At 38.2% G+C, this 18,053-nt stretch overlaps 1 protein-coding gene across 2 annotated transcripts in view; it reads left to right on the top strand.

The window, feature by feature from the left end:
* Positions 1-18,053, top strand: part of POLR3B (RNA polymerase III subunit B) — an 81,997-nt gene that overhangs the window by 44,841 nt on the left and 19,103 nt on the right. For both annotated transcript variants that reach the window (XM_055710668.1, XM_055710667.1), the window contains exons 20-23: positions 6,087-6,296; positions 8,159-8,317; positions 9,760-9,877; positions 11,517-11,659. In XM_055710668.1, coding sequence (XP_055566643.1) covers positions 6,087-6,296; positions 8,159-8,317; positions 9,760-9,877; positions 11,517-11,659 — 630 coding nt within the window. The remainder of the gene's footprint in view (positions 1-6,086; positions 6,297-8,158; positions 8,318-9,759; positions 9,878-11,516; positions 11,660-18,053) is intronic.

Genomic DNA, 18,053 nt, shown 5'->3' on the forward strand with positions numbered 1-18,053 from the left:
GTACAGACAGCTGTATTCAGACTTGTGCTGTACATGCCAGTTTTATGTCTTGTATTGATGGCTTGCTTGTAAGTTGAGAGCTACAGTAGAACAACTCTGTCATGAAAAAACTACTACTTCTGTCATGTTTATTAAACCATTTGTTTTGCACTGTGTGTTCGAAACGGAAACACTGCACCTTTTGTGAAACTTCTCCAGCAGAATTAATAGCAAAGAAACTGCCTTGTGCTGAACTGTCATGTTCAGCACATCAAAATAGCAGAAAATAGCAGCAGATGCATGTCTTCCATTTAAATTAAAGAAAAAAAAGGTGGACAGGGAGAAGGAGCGATACAATCTTTTTTTCCTTACAGTTCTCCCCCATCCCATTATCTTTCCCCCACCCCCGAGTCTCTATTTTATGACTATTAGTCTCAGAAGGTTTGGTTAGTTACCACACACAGTTAAGCAGGATCAGTGTGTACAGAAAGCCAATTCAGTATCTGTGGAGTTCTTTTGTAGTTTTCTGTGTGAAGGTTTTTTTCCCCGTTTTGTTTTGAGTGTCATTTGCAATTCATTGTCTGTGTTTTCTGAGGTTGGTGTATTCAGCTGCTTTGACCCTAGGTCTTGCACATTTAGCTCCTTGGATACAATCCTCTGACGTTCCTGCTGACGCTAGGAACACAAAAGCCGTTGAATATCTTGAGCAATAAAAAAAGCCTTTGTTTCAGTTTGTTATGACAAAACACCTGACTCAAAGAATAAGCAGCTAGATAAAAGTACATTTTAAAAGTTGGCACATGACCTGAGCTATATTTCGCTCTGCCTGAAGTATCTGCAAACACCTGAAGCTTTTTGTAATAACTGCTTAAAAACCAGCCGCTGTAAGTGGCAGTATGTAGGGACAGAAAAGATTTATCTCTACCCTTACTGGTCAAATGAGACCTAGAGGATATTGCTGAATCATTACACATACTTTTTCCTGTTTTGTATTTATGAAGAGATGCGATGTAGTGCTTCAAACCCCCACCTTTAAGTAACCACCCACTCATCTTGCTTTTTTTCCCCATACTGAAATTGCAGAGCGGCTCTTGGTCCAGCATTGCCATGTGGAAATCCTCATGCCCAAGTCTGCGTGTCATTCTCTCAGCTGTCAGAACCTGGGGGCATGGAGGGAGCCCCGAGGCTCAGGCTGGGAAAGGGCCTTGTGCTACTCCACACTGACCCCTCTGACCATATCACAGGGCTGTGCCGGCAGCTTTGGACAGTCTTTACTCTTTTTTTTAAGCAACATTAAACTAGCGAGAGGTGTAAAAGCACAAGTAAATGAGGGTGGACATCAGAGCTTGCAATGGGTCTATAACCCAGTATCCCTGACAAGTGTTAGGTATTAAAATAATAATGTTTCTGCAGGATAACATTAAATGTCCTGAAAAGTACTTCCCTTGCACAGGCAGAATGAGTCATCTTGTTGGAGGACTAGGGCTGCACTTAGTGAGCAAACTGGTTTTCAGTGAAATGAAATCGAAATGAAATCCTGCTATTTTGGCTTAGATAATTTACTGTGTGTTGGAGGTTGAAGTGTAAGACTGAGAGGAGGTTATGATTAAGTGGCAGCTGCAAGGACCTCAGTTGAATGTTGACATCTCAGTGCAAAGTTAACAGTTGTAGCTTAAAATCTGAGAACTATTTAAGATCAGAATGTAAGAGTCTCTACTGTTTGCATTCCATTGTATTGCTAAAATAATGTTTAAGAGGATCAGAGGCTCCTACAATTAGAGAAATAATTCTCAATGGAGCTTTTCAATTCCATTAAGACATAGAAAATCAGTCAGTTTTACACACTGTACCTCTGTGACTGTGAAACATTGTGTAAAAGCCTAATGTAAGAAATGAAAACATACACATTTTCCTGCCAGTAATCCACCATATTGCACATATGCATCTGTGAAAGCGGCAGTGTGGGTACACAAAGCAAGCTGTACGCTCTCACAGCCCAACTGTGCACTGCAGTTTCAACCCGAATGTCATAAGGCAAGTCTTGAGTAAGGAAAGGAGAGTTTAGGTGGTAGAAAGTGTTTGGGGGGAAGGTGGTAGGTGGACAAGAGCTTTGTTGCAGAGGTTTATGTTGAAGCAACTTCTTTGATATTACAAAAGAACCTCTCTTACTGTATCATGTACGTTCTGCTTTGCTTCTGTGAAATAGCAAAGCCCTTTATATACTGATCTGCCTCGTGCCATAACCAGCTGAATGTGTTAAAACTGACTAGAGAAGACAAATGTGCTTCAAGGAACTGGGTGTTGGGGTTTGTTGAGTTTTGACAGTTGTGAAAGGCTTGTTGGTGGGCTGAGAGCTAAAGCGCTCCCAAATTCTGTACAGCTAGCCTATTGGCAGAGAGTCGAAACAAATGTCAAAGCAAAACCGGCTGTTGCTGGTCATCACAGCTGGACCTGGGTGCTTTGTGGCCAAGGCTCAGTTCTGCTGCTGCTCTTTGAGGAGCAGCATTTGTGCTTTGTGACACTGTATTTGTGCCAGCTCTTCTCTCCCTGGTAGCAGGCATAGAAGTGCTGAGACAGAAATGAGCCAGACTACTTCCCCCGGTTTACCCGTAATCTTTTTAACTGACTTCTTAATCTTTCTATGGTGAAAAGAGTATTTTGAATGATGAACATTCAGATCACTTGATAAATGTACTGAGAAAATCTCTCTGAGCTGAGTTAGAGCCCCCTCTACCAGGTTCAGTGCAGTGTTTAAAAACTGTACGCCTTTCCCTGTTGCTTTGTGCTCATGTAAAAGACAGAGTAGTAGAAAATCCATGGCAAAATCAGCACAACAATTCTTTTCTTGGCATATGCAGTAATAGCCCTTTTGGCTCATCTCTTAAGTAGATTGATTTTTGTATTCTTGTTAATTTTGATTATACAGTTTAATGTTGCTGTAAGTAATGCTCCAGAGAATTGGATAAACACTTATTTTAGCTGGCTGATTGTTCTGGTGAGTTCTCAAAACTATCTTCATCAGAATAACAATATGCCATTTATGCTAAATATCAATAGAGAGCATTTTTATAGTGATTACTTCACACTGAAGGATGGTCAAATGATGCTTTAAAAGAAAAAAAAACCCACCAACTTGTCAAGAAATGGAGGAAATGGAAAAAAGGAAAGAATGCACATGTACATTCACAATATACCAAGCACTGAGAAAAGCAAGAAAATTATCTTCGTTGTATCCAGGTCAAGCTTGTGTGTTTTGCTTTAAACAGGGCTAATTACCAATGAAAAAAAATTGGTTCATGCTGTTGGGATAATTATAAATGTGGGTCATTGTGGGCAGGGTTTGTTATGGTGAACTGTAATTATACTTTACTTTTGCTTGGCTGTTTGACTGAAGCAAACAAGGACTCTGTTCTTTCAGACAGAAAACAGAAATAAAGCTAGTGACTTCCTTCATGTCAACACCCACACAGAGGTCTCATCCCAACACACCAGTCCTCAGAAGAAGAGGGCTGCTTCTTAATTTTAAATAAGCAGATTCTGGTTTAAGGCTGTGGTTTGTTACAGGAGTCGAGAGAAGGCATTATTTGTATAACCATTAAATTGTAGTAATTAGGACAAATATTGCTGATGTATGACATGCTTTTTGGCTAATTTATTTCACTTGTGCTCTTGAATCATTCTCTAACAAGCTTCTTTCCTGCTAGGATATCCATCATTGATACATATATATATATATATATATATATATATGTTTTCCATTTGATACAATACAGCATTCAACTCCTGAAGAATTGCCTAAGTCCAGTTTATTATTGAGGCTAAAAATTTCAGTAGTGTCAGTCACTCACGTATCTTGGTCTGATACAGACAGTTACAGTTCCGTTAGGCTTATCTAGACCTCTGATGAAAATGCCAGCTCTGAAATACGTGAAGCATCTGCGAGAGAAATAGTTTGGATTACCTGAAATACATAAAAGTGTCATCTGTAATCCTGATATATAGGGGACTTCCACAGATTGCAACTGGGGTATAAAGCACAAGTTTAGCTGTAATCAGGTGCTCCAGACTTCATCCCATCTTAGCATCCCCGACCAGTGAACCATATAGAGTACAGCATACATGCATCTCAGAGGAGGAAAAAAACGGCAAGCATTTCAAAAGTGGAAGTCTGCATGGCTTACTCGGGAGAAGATTTCTCTTAGCAGCAGGAAATTCCATGAAACTTTTAAGATGAGCTCTACAGCAGACAGCCTATCATGAAAGCACACAGACTATTCATTCTAGGTGCAGAGGGGAAAAAAATGGCCTAAACCTCTAAGTTTTTAATTTGGAAGTAATTTTCCTAGCTGTGTAGTGGGAAAACTAGCTCTTTTTATCAAAGTACAATGAAAACAATACTTAGGCAAAGAGAATGACAGAAGTAATGAGGCTTCAGATGGTGGCCCTTGCAGGGGGTGATTGGGAAGGTCTTCGGTGTTGATGAATCCAGGCCCTACCAGCTTCCTTCTTACTGGAGACAGAAAATACTGCTCAGGGATGATCAATTTTCTCCAAGAAAAAGTCAGAAAAGCAACTGCTCAAAAGCAAGAGAGACAAGTAAAACCTCTCAACTCTACCAAATCTTTCTTGCTGTTTGAAAATACTGTGCCCGTGGCTTCAATCCACTTTCTAGAGCCAAGGAATGTCCAGGTGTGCAAAAGGCAGTTAAAACAATTTATTTTCAAACAGTATCTGTTGAGCTATCTCCCTGTTCTTGTCCTTGGGTAAGGGTAGACCTGTGGTGGTTTAGGAGGGAGAGCTTAGTGCCAAGGACCGGATAGGTCTTTGGAAATGCCAGTGATATGCTGCCTGGTTTTATATATTTGATTTTCTAGACATTTTATTCAAATGCAGACATTTGGAAATTGCAAGTAGATAGATGAAAAACATGAAGCTGGCCTCCTCTAAGAGCAGATTTGTGTTCAGCTATACTTATTCTGGCTAGGTGAGGTCTTCATTATGCACTGGCTGCTTTGACCTTTCCTTGAAAGCAGCTAGCCTCTGAAATTGCAGGAGAAAATGGAAAGCGTTTGCAAGACTTAGATTCTAAGTGCAAGTATTGCAGCATATTTGGCACTTAAAACTTTAACTTTTCAGGTTATAATTTCTTAATTGCTTAGAGACATAGCATAGTCCTGGTACACCAAACTCTAATAACATATGATTGCCTTAACTTTTGTTCTGCTACACAACGGTTTATGTTTCCCTGCTGGGCGTTAATTATTTTTTCCTCAGATTTCAGAAGACACTTTGGCAGTCTGATGGGACAGGGCCAAAAATTTCAGTCTCAAGCTGGGAGGTCTATACAAAGGGTTGAATTCTTAACCATAAATTTAAAATTAATTTCATGTAAAAAGACAAATATATTGTGAGTGAACTTCTACTGTAGTCTTTCTAGCAATGACACCTCTAATTTCAGAAAGTAAATCAGTCTTGGCTGCTGCTAACTGTATGCTTTGTTCATGCTTTGTGACATTCTAACACAGGCTGCTGTTGAACTAATTATTGCCCAGAAAAGGAAGGAAATATGATGTGGAAGATGCAGAGCTTGATCCACAGTTCCTCTTGAACTCAGTGGGAGTCTTTCTATTGATACTCATGAAATTTTGGATCAGGTCTATGGAACACGAGTTCAGCTCTCCAAAAAAACCACCTATGGCTATTAGAACAATAAAAGCAAACTTCATACTTGCAGTTTTATTCAGTGCCATGATTAAAAAAGAAATCTTACTTGTATTCGGTCATATAGGACCTGACTTTGATTTCTTTTGTTGTTGATCTTGTATTGATGCTTAGGTTTTCCCTGTTAAATTAAAAATAAATAGTTCTTTCTGGAAGCTTAAATTAAGAAGCCTCTTACATCTTTATTTAAATATAAGAATGTAAAGTTGTTTTGGTTCATTCTGTTATGATTCCTCTCCCCTCCCCCCTTCTTTTCTTGAAGAATTTAGATGAAATTCTTCCGTTTGTCATTTTAGTTGGTTTGCATTTTGGTAATTTTTTTAGCCAAACACATCTCTAGAAAACTCACTAATGCTCACACACATTTGTTTTTCTTTTACATGCAGGTACTATTGGATACAATCAAAGAAACAGGATAGATACTCTTATGTATCTCCTAGCCTATCCGCAAAAGCCAATGGTAAAAACAAAAACAATTGAACTAATTGATTTTGAGAAACTGCCTGCTGGACAGAACGCCACAGTTGCCGTGATGAGCTACAGTGGTTATGATATTGAAGATGCTCTTGTCTTAAACAAGGCCTCTTTGGACAGAGGTAAGAACCATCAATTCTTTCCCACTTCTCTAGTGTGTGTTATAATAGAATTTTTTTAATAAACCTGTCCCATGATGTTATCCTATAATAACTTTTATTGCAGTTATGAACAGTATATCTCCAATTAAGAAATGAAATTCCAAAACTGCTTTGAATTGCTTTTATTTGTTTTCTGCATAATAGTGATTCTAATTCTGTGCTTGCAATAGTGCGTGAAGTTTGCAGCATGCGAATAAACTTCTGAGTATGGGTATTACAAGAAAAAATGACTAAATTTTGACCTCAAAGGAAAAAGTGTAAATGGGTCCTTTTTGAAAACATTTAATTTACAAAAAAACTATTAGATAATCTGTTTTCTGTTGGGCTTGCTTTTTAGATGGTTACCTGAACCTCTTGTTCATGACTAACAGAGGGGTCTCATTATTTTCACCAGTAACAAGAGCAATAGATGAAATTATACTTCTGAATGGATTTGGGAAAGGAACAGAATGCGTGGCAGTTTGTGTCATTGTGAACTTGATGCTTTGAAGGAGCAATACTAGTATTGCCTACTTTCTAAGAGAAAATAATAGTATTGTCTAAAGCAAAATAATTTAGTGTTTATTTAGAGTTAAACTAATGACCCACTTCCTTAAAAAAATAATAATAAATCCATGCAGTGTATTTTAAGTAAAAGTACATAAGCACCAAATAGAAGGTAAGTGAAACCCATGTTGGTGCCAGTCTAGCCTGTCTCACTCTCTCCATAATTCTTCGGTGCATTATGTTAATGCTGCTGGGAGTTAGAGGAGAGTTGCCTGAAAACTTAGTCTCTCTTCTCTCTCTTTTCCAAATAAATTCCATTTAGAGAAGACATAGTGCAGTGTGTGATCCAACTGGTTTTAGTTTTGGGTGGCCAAAATCAGATTCTTCCATCACTTTATCCCTCCCCCCCACTCCCTTCCTCCTAGTTGCTAGGCAGCTATAATAGTATTCCTAGACATGTATCTTTGGCATTAATGTGTGCCGCATTTAATTTATGCCTCCTTTTCTAAAACAACAACAGGCATGATTTAAAACTGAATGTTTTCTTTTCTGGTAGACTGGTAACATTTACAGGGAGAGCTGTAGTGCTTTGTCAGGAGTTACTTGACATAATCTAAAGATACAGATACACTGTAAGTGGCTGCAACCATCTTTCAAATGAACTAAAATAACGTAGGGTTATTAGAAAGGTTTGCTCTTGGTTGTCTGTAATTCTAAATGTGATGAAAGCATTTCATATTGTGGCTAGTTGCTGTACTTGGAGAGAAATTCCAGCGATGCTACTTTTCTCATCTAAAACCCCAAACAAACCTATTGATAACAGTATATGTAATCCAGAATTCTTTCAGTTGGGGAAAAAAATGAGTAATAGGGTGCTTTATATGAAACACTCAGTCAGTATGTTCCTGGTAGGCTAGCTTGTGTCAGCTACAAACAACAGTAAAAGTTCAGGTTTCTTAGAACTCCTGAAAGGAAGAGGTGCTGTTCTCATCCTGTTACAATGTCTTCTCCTATGTTATGTCTCCCTGCGGACCACCAAAGGTAAGAGAAATGATGCGTGCATGTGTGTGCAGTGGTATAGAAGTGGATTAGCACAACTTCAGAATTGAGCTGTAGACCAATGTCTAAAAAAAGTAGTATGCACAATCTGATTCTTAAACTGTGAGCTACTAGGTATCCATGTACAATGTTACATGTATTGAAGACAATAAATAATTTAAATAATAAAAAATATATTCTGCAGCTCAGCAGGTAGATCAGCATTCTTGTTTTATTCTGATAATGTGTTATGAGGAACCTTTGAACACCTAGGCAGATGAATTTGTGTTACATTTTAGGTTTTGGAAGGTGTCTTGTATATAAGAATGCCAAGTGTACGCTGAAGCGTTACACAAACCAGACATTTGATAAAGTTATGGGTCCGATGTTGGATGCAGCTACCCGTAAACCAATCTGGCGCCATGAAATTTTAGATGCTGATGGTATCTGCTCTCCAGGTACGTCAGACTACATGTTCAGTCATGGCATGTTCGTAATCTGAGGTAGAAATTTATGTTCTGTTAATATTCCTTGTGCACTTTGTTTTATACTTACTGTAATTATTTTTTTCTTGAAGGTGACAGTACTGTAATGGAAAACTTAAAAATGTTAGTTTCTGAAAGCATCGTGATACTAGTCATTGAGATCTTTTTTGTGCATGAGAAAAGAGAGCTTTATATTTAAGTGGAACAGTGAGGCTTTAACAGTGTGAATCTATTGAAGCATTAAAACTTGTATTCTTATATCCCCAAACTGGCAAACTTTTAATACTGTAGGTTTTTACTGTTTCTCTCTCATATGTTCTGTCATTGTTGTTTTTTAAGAATAGATTCCTTACTATTTTGGTCTCATATGTCAAAATCCCCTAGCATGTTGTCAGTTAATGCAGTTGTTTGAGGAAGTAAAACCTCATGGTTTTAACACTTCAGAAATATGTTTGGAGAGAGATAAGAAAATTAATACAACCACATTTAGTTATGAGAATAGGTATATAACTTCCCTGTGGAAATAAATTTGAGAAAGAATCTTCCCATACTGTCGTCATTGAATTGGGAAATAGCTTAATAGATCTGCTAAGATCTAATAAGGAAGGTGCTGTAAAAGGCAGTAAACTTAATTCCATTATAGCGACACAATTGGGTCACTTTTGCTCTTTAACGCATCACAATGGAGCTTTCAAAGTTAATTAAAAAAAGAAGGCAAGAATTTTCTGAAGTATTAGGATAGATAGGACTGGGGCAGACTACAGACTGCAGCTGTTCTCAGCATGTACGTAAAAACCTCATTGAAATAGTTCATGTGGACAGAAAAGAGACATAGGCTGAGGTTCAGTGTAATTTTGTGGAGGAGGCGGGAGGCAGGTACTTGATGTGCGTTAGTATCATTGGACATGCTACTGATCTGGTTTTGTAAGTGAAGGGCAGGATAAGGGAATGGAGGGGAAAATGTCTGATGTACGTGTGAGACCAGAAGCAATAGGAAAAAGAATTGCAAAGAGAGGCTGTAAGTAGTCTTGCACAACTCATTGTGGAAGAGATGTGATGTCCCAAATTTAGGTGTGAATTTCTAAAATTTCTCTGTTAGTGTTGCGTGTTAATTTTCATCATACTTACGGCAGATGACTTCAGTGTTTTTGTGTATTCTGTAGACCCAGGGTATGTTGAATAGCTGTTCTCATAGTGCACCCAGCATGCAAGCTGTTCCGTTTTGGTTTACCAAAAAAGCTAATTTAATGATTCCCTTACCATGCAATATTTAATAAAATAACTTGACATACTTCCTGGACATGTTCCTCCCAGTTTGTCTTCCAGCTTACCTCTTTTTCAAAGCTTAAAATGTATTTCTAACATAGGTAGGCAGATATGTTTTCATGGTACTTTTTTTTTCTTGTTCTTTATAGGTGAAAAAGTAGAAAATAAGCAAGTTCTTGTGAACAAATCTATGCCAACTGTGACCCAGACACCTCTTGAAGGAAGTAGTGTGCCTCAGCAGCCACAGTACAAAGATGTGCCAGTAACGTATGTTGCATCATAACTTTATAGTTGGGGAAGGTATATGGAGGAAAGGTATCTGAGAAGACACTCAATTCTAGAAAAGTCAAAGGAATAAACTTCCCTCTGCAAATTAGACCTAATTTTCTAGGTCTTGAGTTTTCACAGGATTTTTCAGAGCCTATGTTATTTTCACAAGTGCCTAGATACTTAATCACTAGTAAGTTAGATTCTGACACTTGAAAGGCTGGAATTGCAAAGAGGGGGAGGAACCCTCCTGTAGATGTGTGTAGAGTGGAATCACTGAGCAGGTTCCCAGGAGAAACAGAGGAGAGACCTAAGACAGTGGTAGAGGGGAGTGGAGTCGCTTACGGATGAATGGAGAAACAGGAGAAAATGGGATGGCAGAGAACACGTGTACTTAGTGAAGAGGCATATCACCTCCATACTAGCTCATGCAGAAAATGACCGGTGCTGACTGGTGCCCAGCCTTCACTTTGTCAGGTAGGAGGCCAGGAGACGGGAGGCCTTCCTATCTCAGAGGCTGACAGTAGCTTATTCTGGCCACTCCAGTTAGATACCCTTTAGCAAGGCACCAGTGAATGGGAAAGGACAGTCAATGAGTTTTTTCTCATCCTGTCCTTGAAGAACAGGAGAAGGCTTCCGAGGTGAAACAAAAATTTTGCATTAAATGTAAAAATAAATAAATACATAAGTAATGAAGTGTTTTTTCACTGTCTTGTGAAGAATGGCATTGACAGTTTGGTAATTTAGCAAAGAGCAAGGCAAACAAATTGGTACCCAGATTAGAAAGGCAGAATTAGCTTTGCTGCGCTTCCGTGTGTTTCATAACCAATAGAAAGCTCTAGGTTTACTCCTACAAGTTAATAATAATGAAGTGAGGCAACAGTGTCATTATCAAGAGGAAAGAAGCAATCCTGCTAGGTAAAGACATGGATCCAGGGCTCTTGAGTTTATAGTTGTAAGGTATATAAGTTGTAAGTATATAAGTAAGGTACTAAAATCTGCTCTACCCTCATTCTGCAATATATAGAAAAAAGCTGATACCGGAATAATTTCCTCTTACTCTGTCACGCCTACCTGCTTTTCTTTTTTTTTTTTTTTTCCCCACTCTGTCCAAAAATCTCTGCATCTTGGACTCTAGAGTTCATCTCTGTCTGTACCTCATACTGTGTGCTGCCCTTGGTTCATTTCCACACCTGCATCTGATGCATAGTTTCAGTCAAGATATTATGCCTTAATTTTGTTCTTAAATATCCATGGTATATTCCTGAAACTCCCTTCTTCAACTATAACTCTGTATTTTGCTTTTGTTTGTTTAACTGAAGATCCAGAAATCTGCGATATACTAGGAAGCTTTTTTTTCTTCAAGAGGAGTCTATGTGACAAAAAAATACACCTTGTTCTTTACAAGTTTGGCTTAATTCTCCCTCTGGTTCTATTATCTCTCTTAAGCCTTTTCTTTTCCAGAAACATACCATACTCTGGAACTTTATGTATATATAATCTTTGCTTCATTGGCATCCCATATATGAGTTCTGTGAAGACTACAGTTTGGCCAGAAGCTTGCCAATACCCAGATACTTGCTTGTAACTTGTGTTTGGTTCATAGATTTAAAACTCATGTTTTGTTTTCTTGTACTAGCTACAAAGGTGCAACTGATTCTTATATTGAGAAAGTAATGATTTCATCAAATGCAGAGGATGCTTTCTTGATCAAAATGTTGTTGAGGCAAACTAGACGTCCAGAAATTGGAGATAAATTTAGCAGTCGTCATGGGCAGAAAGGTAAGCTACACATTTAATAAAAATAAATTTGAGTTGGGTATGCCAACTATATGTATATAGTATCATCATGCATGTTTTCACTGATTGGTTTGGATCTTTTATGAATGCAGTGGTAGAAGACCATATCCCTTTTTTTGGTTAAGTTCACCTAATTTAGCAATGTTGTTTCTGGAACTGGGGAGAGGAACTAGCAAACACAACTCTCTGTTTATTTACGAATCTGGAAAATACAGTTGTTGCCCATTTTAAACAAGAACATGGTTTTGAGGTTTGGTTCAGGTTTGTTATTTTTTTCCCAAGTGTGTGTTTGGTTTTAGGTAATAGGTTTGTCCATGGGTTATCAAGTGAGAGATTGGAGGAAAGAGTCAAAGGGCTGGTTCTGAATGGACAGAAAAGACCAGAGATGGAATGGGATGTCTGCCAGTCATCTGGGCAGACATACTGCTCTGAAGACAAGACTGCAGATACATAGCCGAGAACCATGTTGTAAAAGGGAAGCAACTTAGGAATGCAACTTGGAGTGTACCAGCAGAGACCGGAAAGAAGGGGAAAATGTTTGTAAAAATGCACCTGGGACATGATCTGGGGCACCTCTGGATCTTCAACCTGAGAAATGAAAATGGGTACCTACTAGGAAGCTTCTTGGTGGCATGTAGCTCTCTAGTGTTGATAGTAAGATGAAAATCAGGAGCCTGTTTCCATATCTGTTGAAAAAAGAAGTAGACTGCCTTTGACCTTAACAGCAAAACAATGTGACTTGACCATCCTCTCTGAATCTCAGAGGGCTGGGAGGTGTGGGAAGGGTGTTAAGAAAGATGTGACTGAAAACAGTCTGACTGTAACTGACTTAAAAGCATGTTTTGATCCCATTGGTCTCAATGTGGGGCAAGTTTTGACGTGTTTTGATCTGTCTGTTCACTTGGAAAATCTAGATTTTTAGTGCTTTCAGCATACCTTCTGCCTTAGTGCTGTGCTGAACTTATTAACTGAACATTGTCATCTTGTTATATTTTTAGGTCTTATTTTGGTTTGAGAATATTGCTCGGTCTTGTCAGGTGAGGAGGCAAAGAGGTTGATATTACCAAATCCTTTCCATTACAGCACATACGCTCCTTTCCTGTTATTGAACAAACGTCTTAATAGCTACTGGAACAAAAAAATTGTTATTGCCTTGCTTTGATTTCTGAGGAACTGGAGCCAGAGCATTGAGTGAAAAACACACCAGCATTTTGCGTCTCATAACACAAGTATCCGCTAGGTCTGTGTGGAGGGCAGAGGGAGGGAACTGAGGACGTAACGAAGGACACTGTTTAGATTTGAAACACTAATACTTAAAACTAGTTGTAGTCAATGAACTTTGCAGTAATACATCAAATTACAATACTAGCTAAGGGACATCTTGCAAACAAACTGGCCTTCCGTGAGCAGTGTTCTCTTTGTCAGAAGACACATGGAAGAGAGTGCTTTTTGTTAGGTGGAGCTCCCTGAAAGTGTCCCTTTCAGCACTTTGTGACATGGTCCCGCTCTACTCCCAGCATCATGTTGGGTTTGACCTTGTTGAATGACAGCCTGTGTTCTTCAAGCAGAACCAGAGAACTCTGTGGGCAAATATGCCCTGGAGTCAGTCAGCAGAGAGCTGATACTTGCACAACATCTGCATGTAGATCTGCATGTAGAAATGTAGATTTCACTGAGCCAGTGAAAAGAGATGAAACTGCAACAAATGTCACCAGTACACAGACAGTATCCAGCTCTAGAGCTTTCTTAGATGAATCTTATACAAGATCATCTCCAGCATATTCAGTGTCTTTGCAATTGGAAGAGGTATGAAGAGCGGTTGCTTACAGATGGACCCCAGGCACAAGTAAGAAGTATTTTTTTATAGGGCTTCATGCCACTGCTTACTTCTTACTCACATGTGTAGCCTGAAGTCAAACTTGACGTACTTTATGACCTTCTGGGATTATGAAAGTACGTAAGCATCAGTGGCAATGAGATGGTCAGGTGTAACTGAAGTCTAAGACTGCATCCCTGTCATGAGATGCAGAGCTAACTACAGTAATCCTCATTTCTGTATTCTCCAGATTTGATGATCAGAACATCTACCTAAAGCAAACCTAACAATCAACAGAGGTCAAGTGGGTACAAAAGGCAGTAGTTGATCATAATGTCAGCCGTTACCAAATGTTGCCTCAAGTTTGTGTGTGTTTTCTATGGAGTACAGTCAACACAGGCTTTCTCGCTACATACAACCAGCTCTCTCCAAGATCACACTTACTTCCACAGCGTCTTTCCCTAGACCCTTAAAACTGGTTCTTGAAACTATTCTAAAGAAATTCTTCCATTGTTTCTGCTGTCATTAAGAAATAGAAACTCTTCTGATAAGCACTGAAACATTTTTCCTGATAGTATTTTCAAGATAGCTTTTGATCTAAAAATAGGAAGCAATTCTCACTGAGTCCCTAGGTGATTTGGAAACCAGTGCCTGTTGAAGGCTTAAAAAAAGTAAAGCAGCAGCAGTACATTCTTGACTTTCCTCTTAAAATTCAGTCTAGTTCTTGCACTACAGCCCTATAGGATAGTTTGGGCAAGTGAGGGGGAAGATCATTAGCTTTAAAGGCAAACAGAAAGAGGTGAACAGTTGGAGTGGTTCAACTGCTCCATTCCTGCCTTCTCTCCAGGAAGATTCTCCTTCAGGAAGATTTTGTGTAGAGTCTCTTTCAAATACTTCTTAAATTTCATACACAATGATGATGTGCAGTGTTTTTAAGCCTATGACCACTTTTAGAGCAAAGCCCATTTCTTCATGTATTTTGAGCTTCCTCTCATTAATCCTTTCTCCTTACAAATGGCAAGCGTAATTTTATTTTGGAAGTTATTATTTAACAATACAACCAGTACTATGCGGGACGAATTCTCTTACTAGAATTAAAAAAACTAAGCCTACAAATAATTTTAAAGAAACTGCTCGGTTAATCATGAAAAATATTTATAGCCATTTGCATGAAAAATTTAAGCAGGTAAGATTTTTCTCCTAGTTTGGGCTATTGATGTGCACCTATTGAAATAGTTGAACAGGGCATAAATGGATTGGATTTTCATACCACTCCAAAAATCAAGAAAAAGGGTGCTCCACAAATCTAGAACCATCAGAAGAGAAGATAGAAGTGGAGGAATGACAGAAGGAAACAGAATTGTATCAAGCAGGCTGCAATATGGCTTTAAGGAGCAGAGGGCCACTAAATGCACATAAGGCATCACACAGTCTAGAGCAAGCTCATTTTCGAGGTCTTGAAGGACAGACATCTCATGAGTATTTTTGCTACTCGTGAACCCCTGATATTTGTGGTCAAATGCAGAAAAAAACCTAATACGCACTGTACTGGAATCTGGTGGTATTTTCTTTAATATCCCCAAAGCCGCAGGAAGTTGGTAGGTTTTTTTCCCCAAAGTGAAATACCTGTGGAAATCCCATGGTAATGAAAGACAACAACCTGAATGCTGTAGAGAACTTTGAGGGTGCTCATAATTAAGCTTGGCATTGCATCAGGTTAGAATGACTGATTCCCCATTTATCTGTGATTTTGGACCTATCATAATAATAAACCAAACTCCCATCAATTATTCAGAATAGTGAATGCCCTTTTAGCTTGGTTTTGAAGATATGAGTGGGAACATTGCAACAGCAGAGTTTTCAGGCATGTGCTTGTTAGCCATCCAGTACATCAGTCTGTAGTAACCTCTTGTGACTAAGGGAGCAATCATAGTCTAAATTGTTACATACTACTAGGTTATGTTGCCTTCCTGGTAGTAAACCAGGCAGTTTGCTGACTTTTAGTACATTATGGAAAAAAACGTTACAATAAATGGGAGAAAGGAGAAAGGTGCTTAGTGGAGAAGATACATGTGTTAGATTAAAAAAAAAACACACCGCCAAACCACCAAACCTGAAAAGAACAGTGGAGTTCACTGTTGTGCAGCTTTGGTATACAGCGAAGAACCAGATACTGACGTTAATGTTAGATTACAGGCAATTGTAGAACTGAAAAAAAGGCATAAAAAGGAAAGGGAAAATCTCCTTTGCTAGCTGTTTAACTAGTATCATCCTTCTCTGACATCAGATCAGGGAAGGATCAGTCATAACAAAGGAATATAGACAACTGTGAAACAGAAATCATAATACTAACAGTTTAACATTTTCCGTTGAGAGAATTTTTAATTAGCCCATAATTTGTTGTCTCATCTTCATCTGAATGCAAGCAATTACCACTTCAGGTTTAATTTGTGAGTGTTAGCTTTAAGCCCATCATCAGGCCACTTAAATCTATGATGAGCTTAAACTAACAAGTACCTTGATTCAGTGAGGAGAGAAAGCATATTTCTCTCTGTACTGTCAGTCTTTGCTGTGTAATATTTTTATTTTCTAGAAGGAATGCATGAAGATGAGATTTGATTTCATGGAATTTTAGTAGTGGTTTCAAAGTAATAAAATATTTGCTAAATAAGAGATTGCAGAAACCACATTTCTCAAGGTTTTTTTTCCTGGACTTTTTCCTCAATTCCAAATTGATTTGTATTTCTAAGCTATACTTTGTTGCTGGGGCAGAAGGAAGCAGAGAAAGAGAATTGGAAATTGTCTGGGATGCGACAGATTAAATCTCACAAACCAGCTTTAGCCTTTTGTTAGAGAAGAGCCTTTCATTAAATTTGTAGGTAGATTTTGCGGGCCTCTTAAATAATATAGATCTATGCCACTGCCTCTGTATTTGCTACCTTCTTTGTGTCCTCTCACATGTCAACACAGTATTGGCAAGGGTCACTGCTTCTGGCCTGTCCACCACACCCTCTTTTCATGCAAGTCCGTGTTTTAAGTACACTTCTTCCAAGCTGCCGGCAAAAGCTAGCCTTTCCTTCAAGACCTGTCAACAAAGAAGTATATGGGAAGAAGGAAAGAAAAAAAACACAAAATGAGGCCATCATGTTGTATTTTGAAATACAAGTATTTTGCTCTGTTTCAATATTCATCTTCAAACTGGAAGTTGCAGTAAGATCTTTGGGGCTGGGATTGTCCCTTTAGTCTGTAAAGCCCTTAACCTTCTACTGTCTCACAAATAAACAGCTACCTACCAGGGAAGATTTATCCTGAGCTGTAGGACTTTGTTTTAACTATATTGCATTGTATATTTTCCAGAAGGATGAAGAAACTTTTTTTGTTAATTATTTTATTATGTAATCTTGCATTCTTCAAGCAAAGTCATATTTCAAAGCACAGAAGGCTAAAGCATTTTTAAGCTAAAGAAGCTTCATCTGAGATCCATACAATCTAAATTATTATATTTCCAGATTTCCTCTTGCTTTGCTACAAGTCACAATGAGGAAAAAGTTGGACTCCTTTGATGTGAAAAAAAGCAATATAACACTTCTCTGAAAGAACATTTCTCAGTCTCTCATGTGAAAAAGGATTAACACCTCCAACAAAGGTCCTGTAGATCACAGAACTAAGCAGCAATACTGAACAGTATTCCTGAGGAGTGGAAAAACTGTATTTAAGCAAGAGATTGTTTGAACTGGCAAACAGAAGCTTTTTAATAGCTGAAGATCTAAGATAAAGGATTAAACCTTTCTGAAGTATCTGCACTTAAACAACTCTAAAGACAAGGAAGGGAGTTTAAATTCATGAAAGATGGTCTTTGTTTTCCTAAATGAACCATGTTCTTTAGTGTCAAAACAAAATCCATTCACAGCATTGTCAACTACATAAACTTCATGACAATACCGCTTATCTACCAAAGTCTGACCTTGCTTACTTTTCAAAATTTTTACTAGTATGAGCATCTGTCTTGTGCTTGCCTGACTTAATAGTTGAGAACAACTTGTCTTTCTGCTTTTAATGGGCACTTTTACAGCATGTATAAGCAGAACATGTAAAGTAAGATGTTAGTTTTAAATAGCTACTTGTGTCATTTTCCCCCATGTTACAAGTCAGACTTAGTACTTTATCTCAAATAACACATCAGTGGATTTATAGGAATTAAAGGGTTGAAGTGGCATTAAAAATAATTTGCTGTTATCGACTGCAGGAATGTGGGATGATTAGTAGTTATTAGCCATCAGGAAAGGTAGGAATTTCTTACCTTATTTTTATCTTCAGAAGTTGGATGTGAGAAAACAAGTTGTCAGAATGCCATTAAAACTTCTCTTACCATTTTTTCTACTTATTTTTAACAAAACTGCTGCTTAGCTTGCTGTTTTAAGAAGAAAATTACAGCATTTTTTTTATCTCAAGCAGCAAACAGGTAACCTTCTGACCTTTTCAGTAAATCCTCAACTGAACTTCTGAAATTAGGGTGATTTAGCATTTTATGGCACAGAATAAAAATCTCTAATTCTGTTT

The sequence above is a fragment of the Falco cherrug genome, chromosome 5, assembly GCF_023634085.1.
Source record: "Falco cherrug isolate bFalChe1 chromosome 5, bFalChe1.pri, whole genome shotgun sequence".
Classification (NCBI taxonomy): Eukaryota; Metazoa; Chordata; class Aves; order Falconiformes; family Falconidae; genus Falco; species Falco cherrug.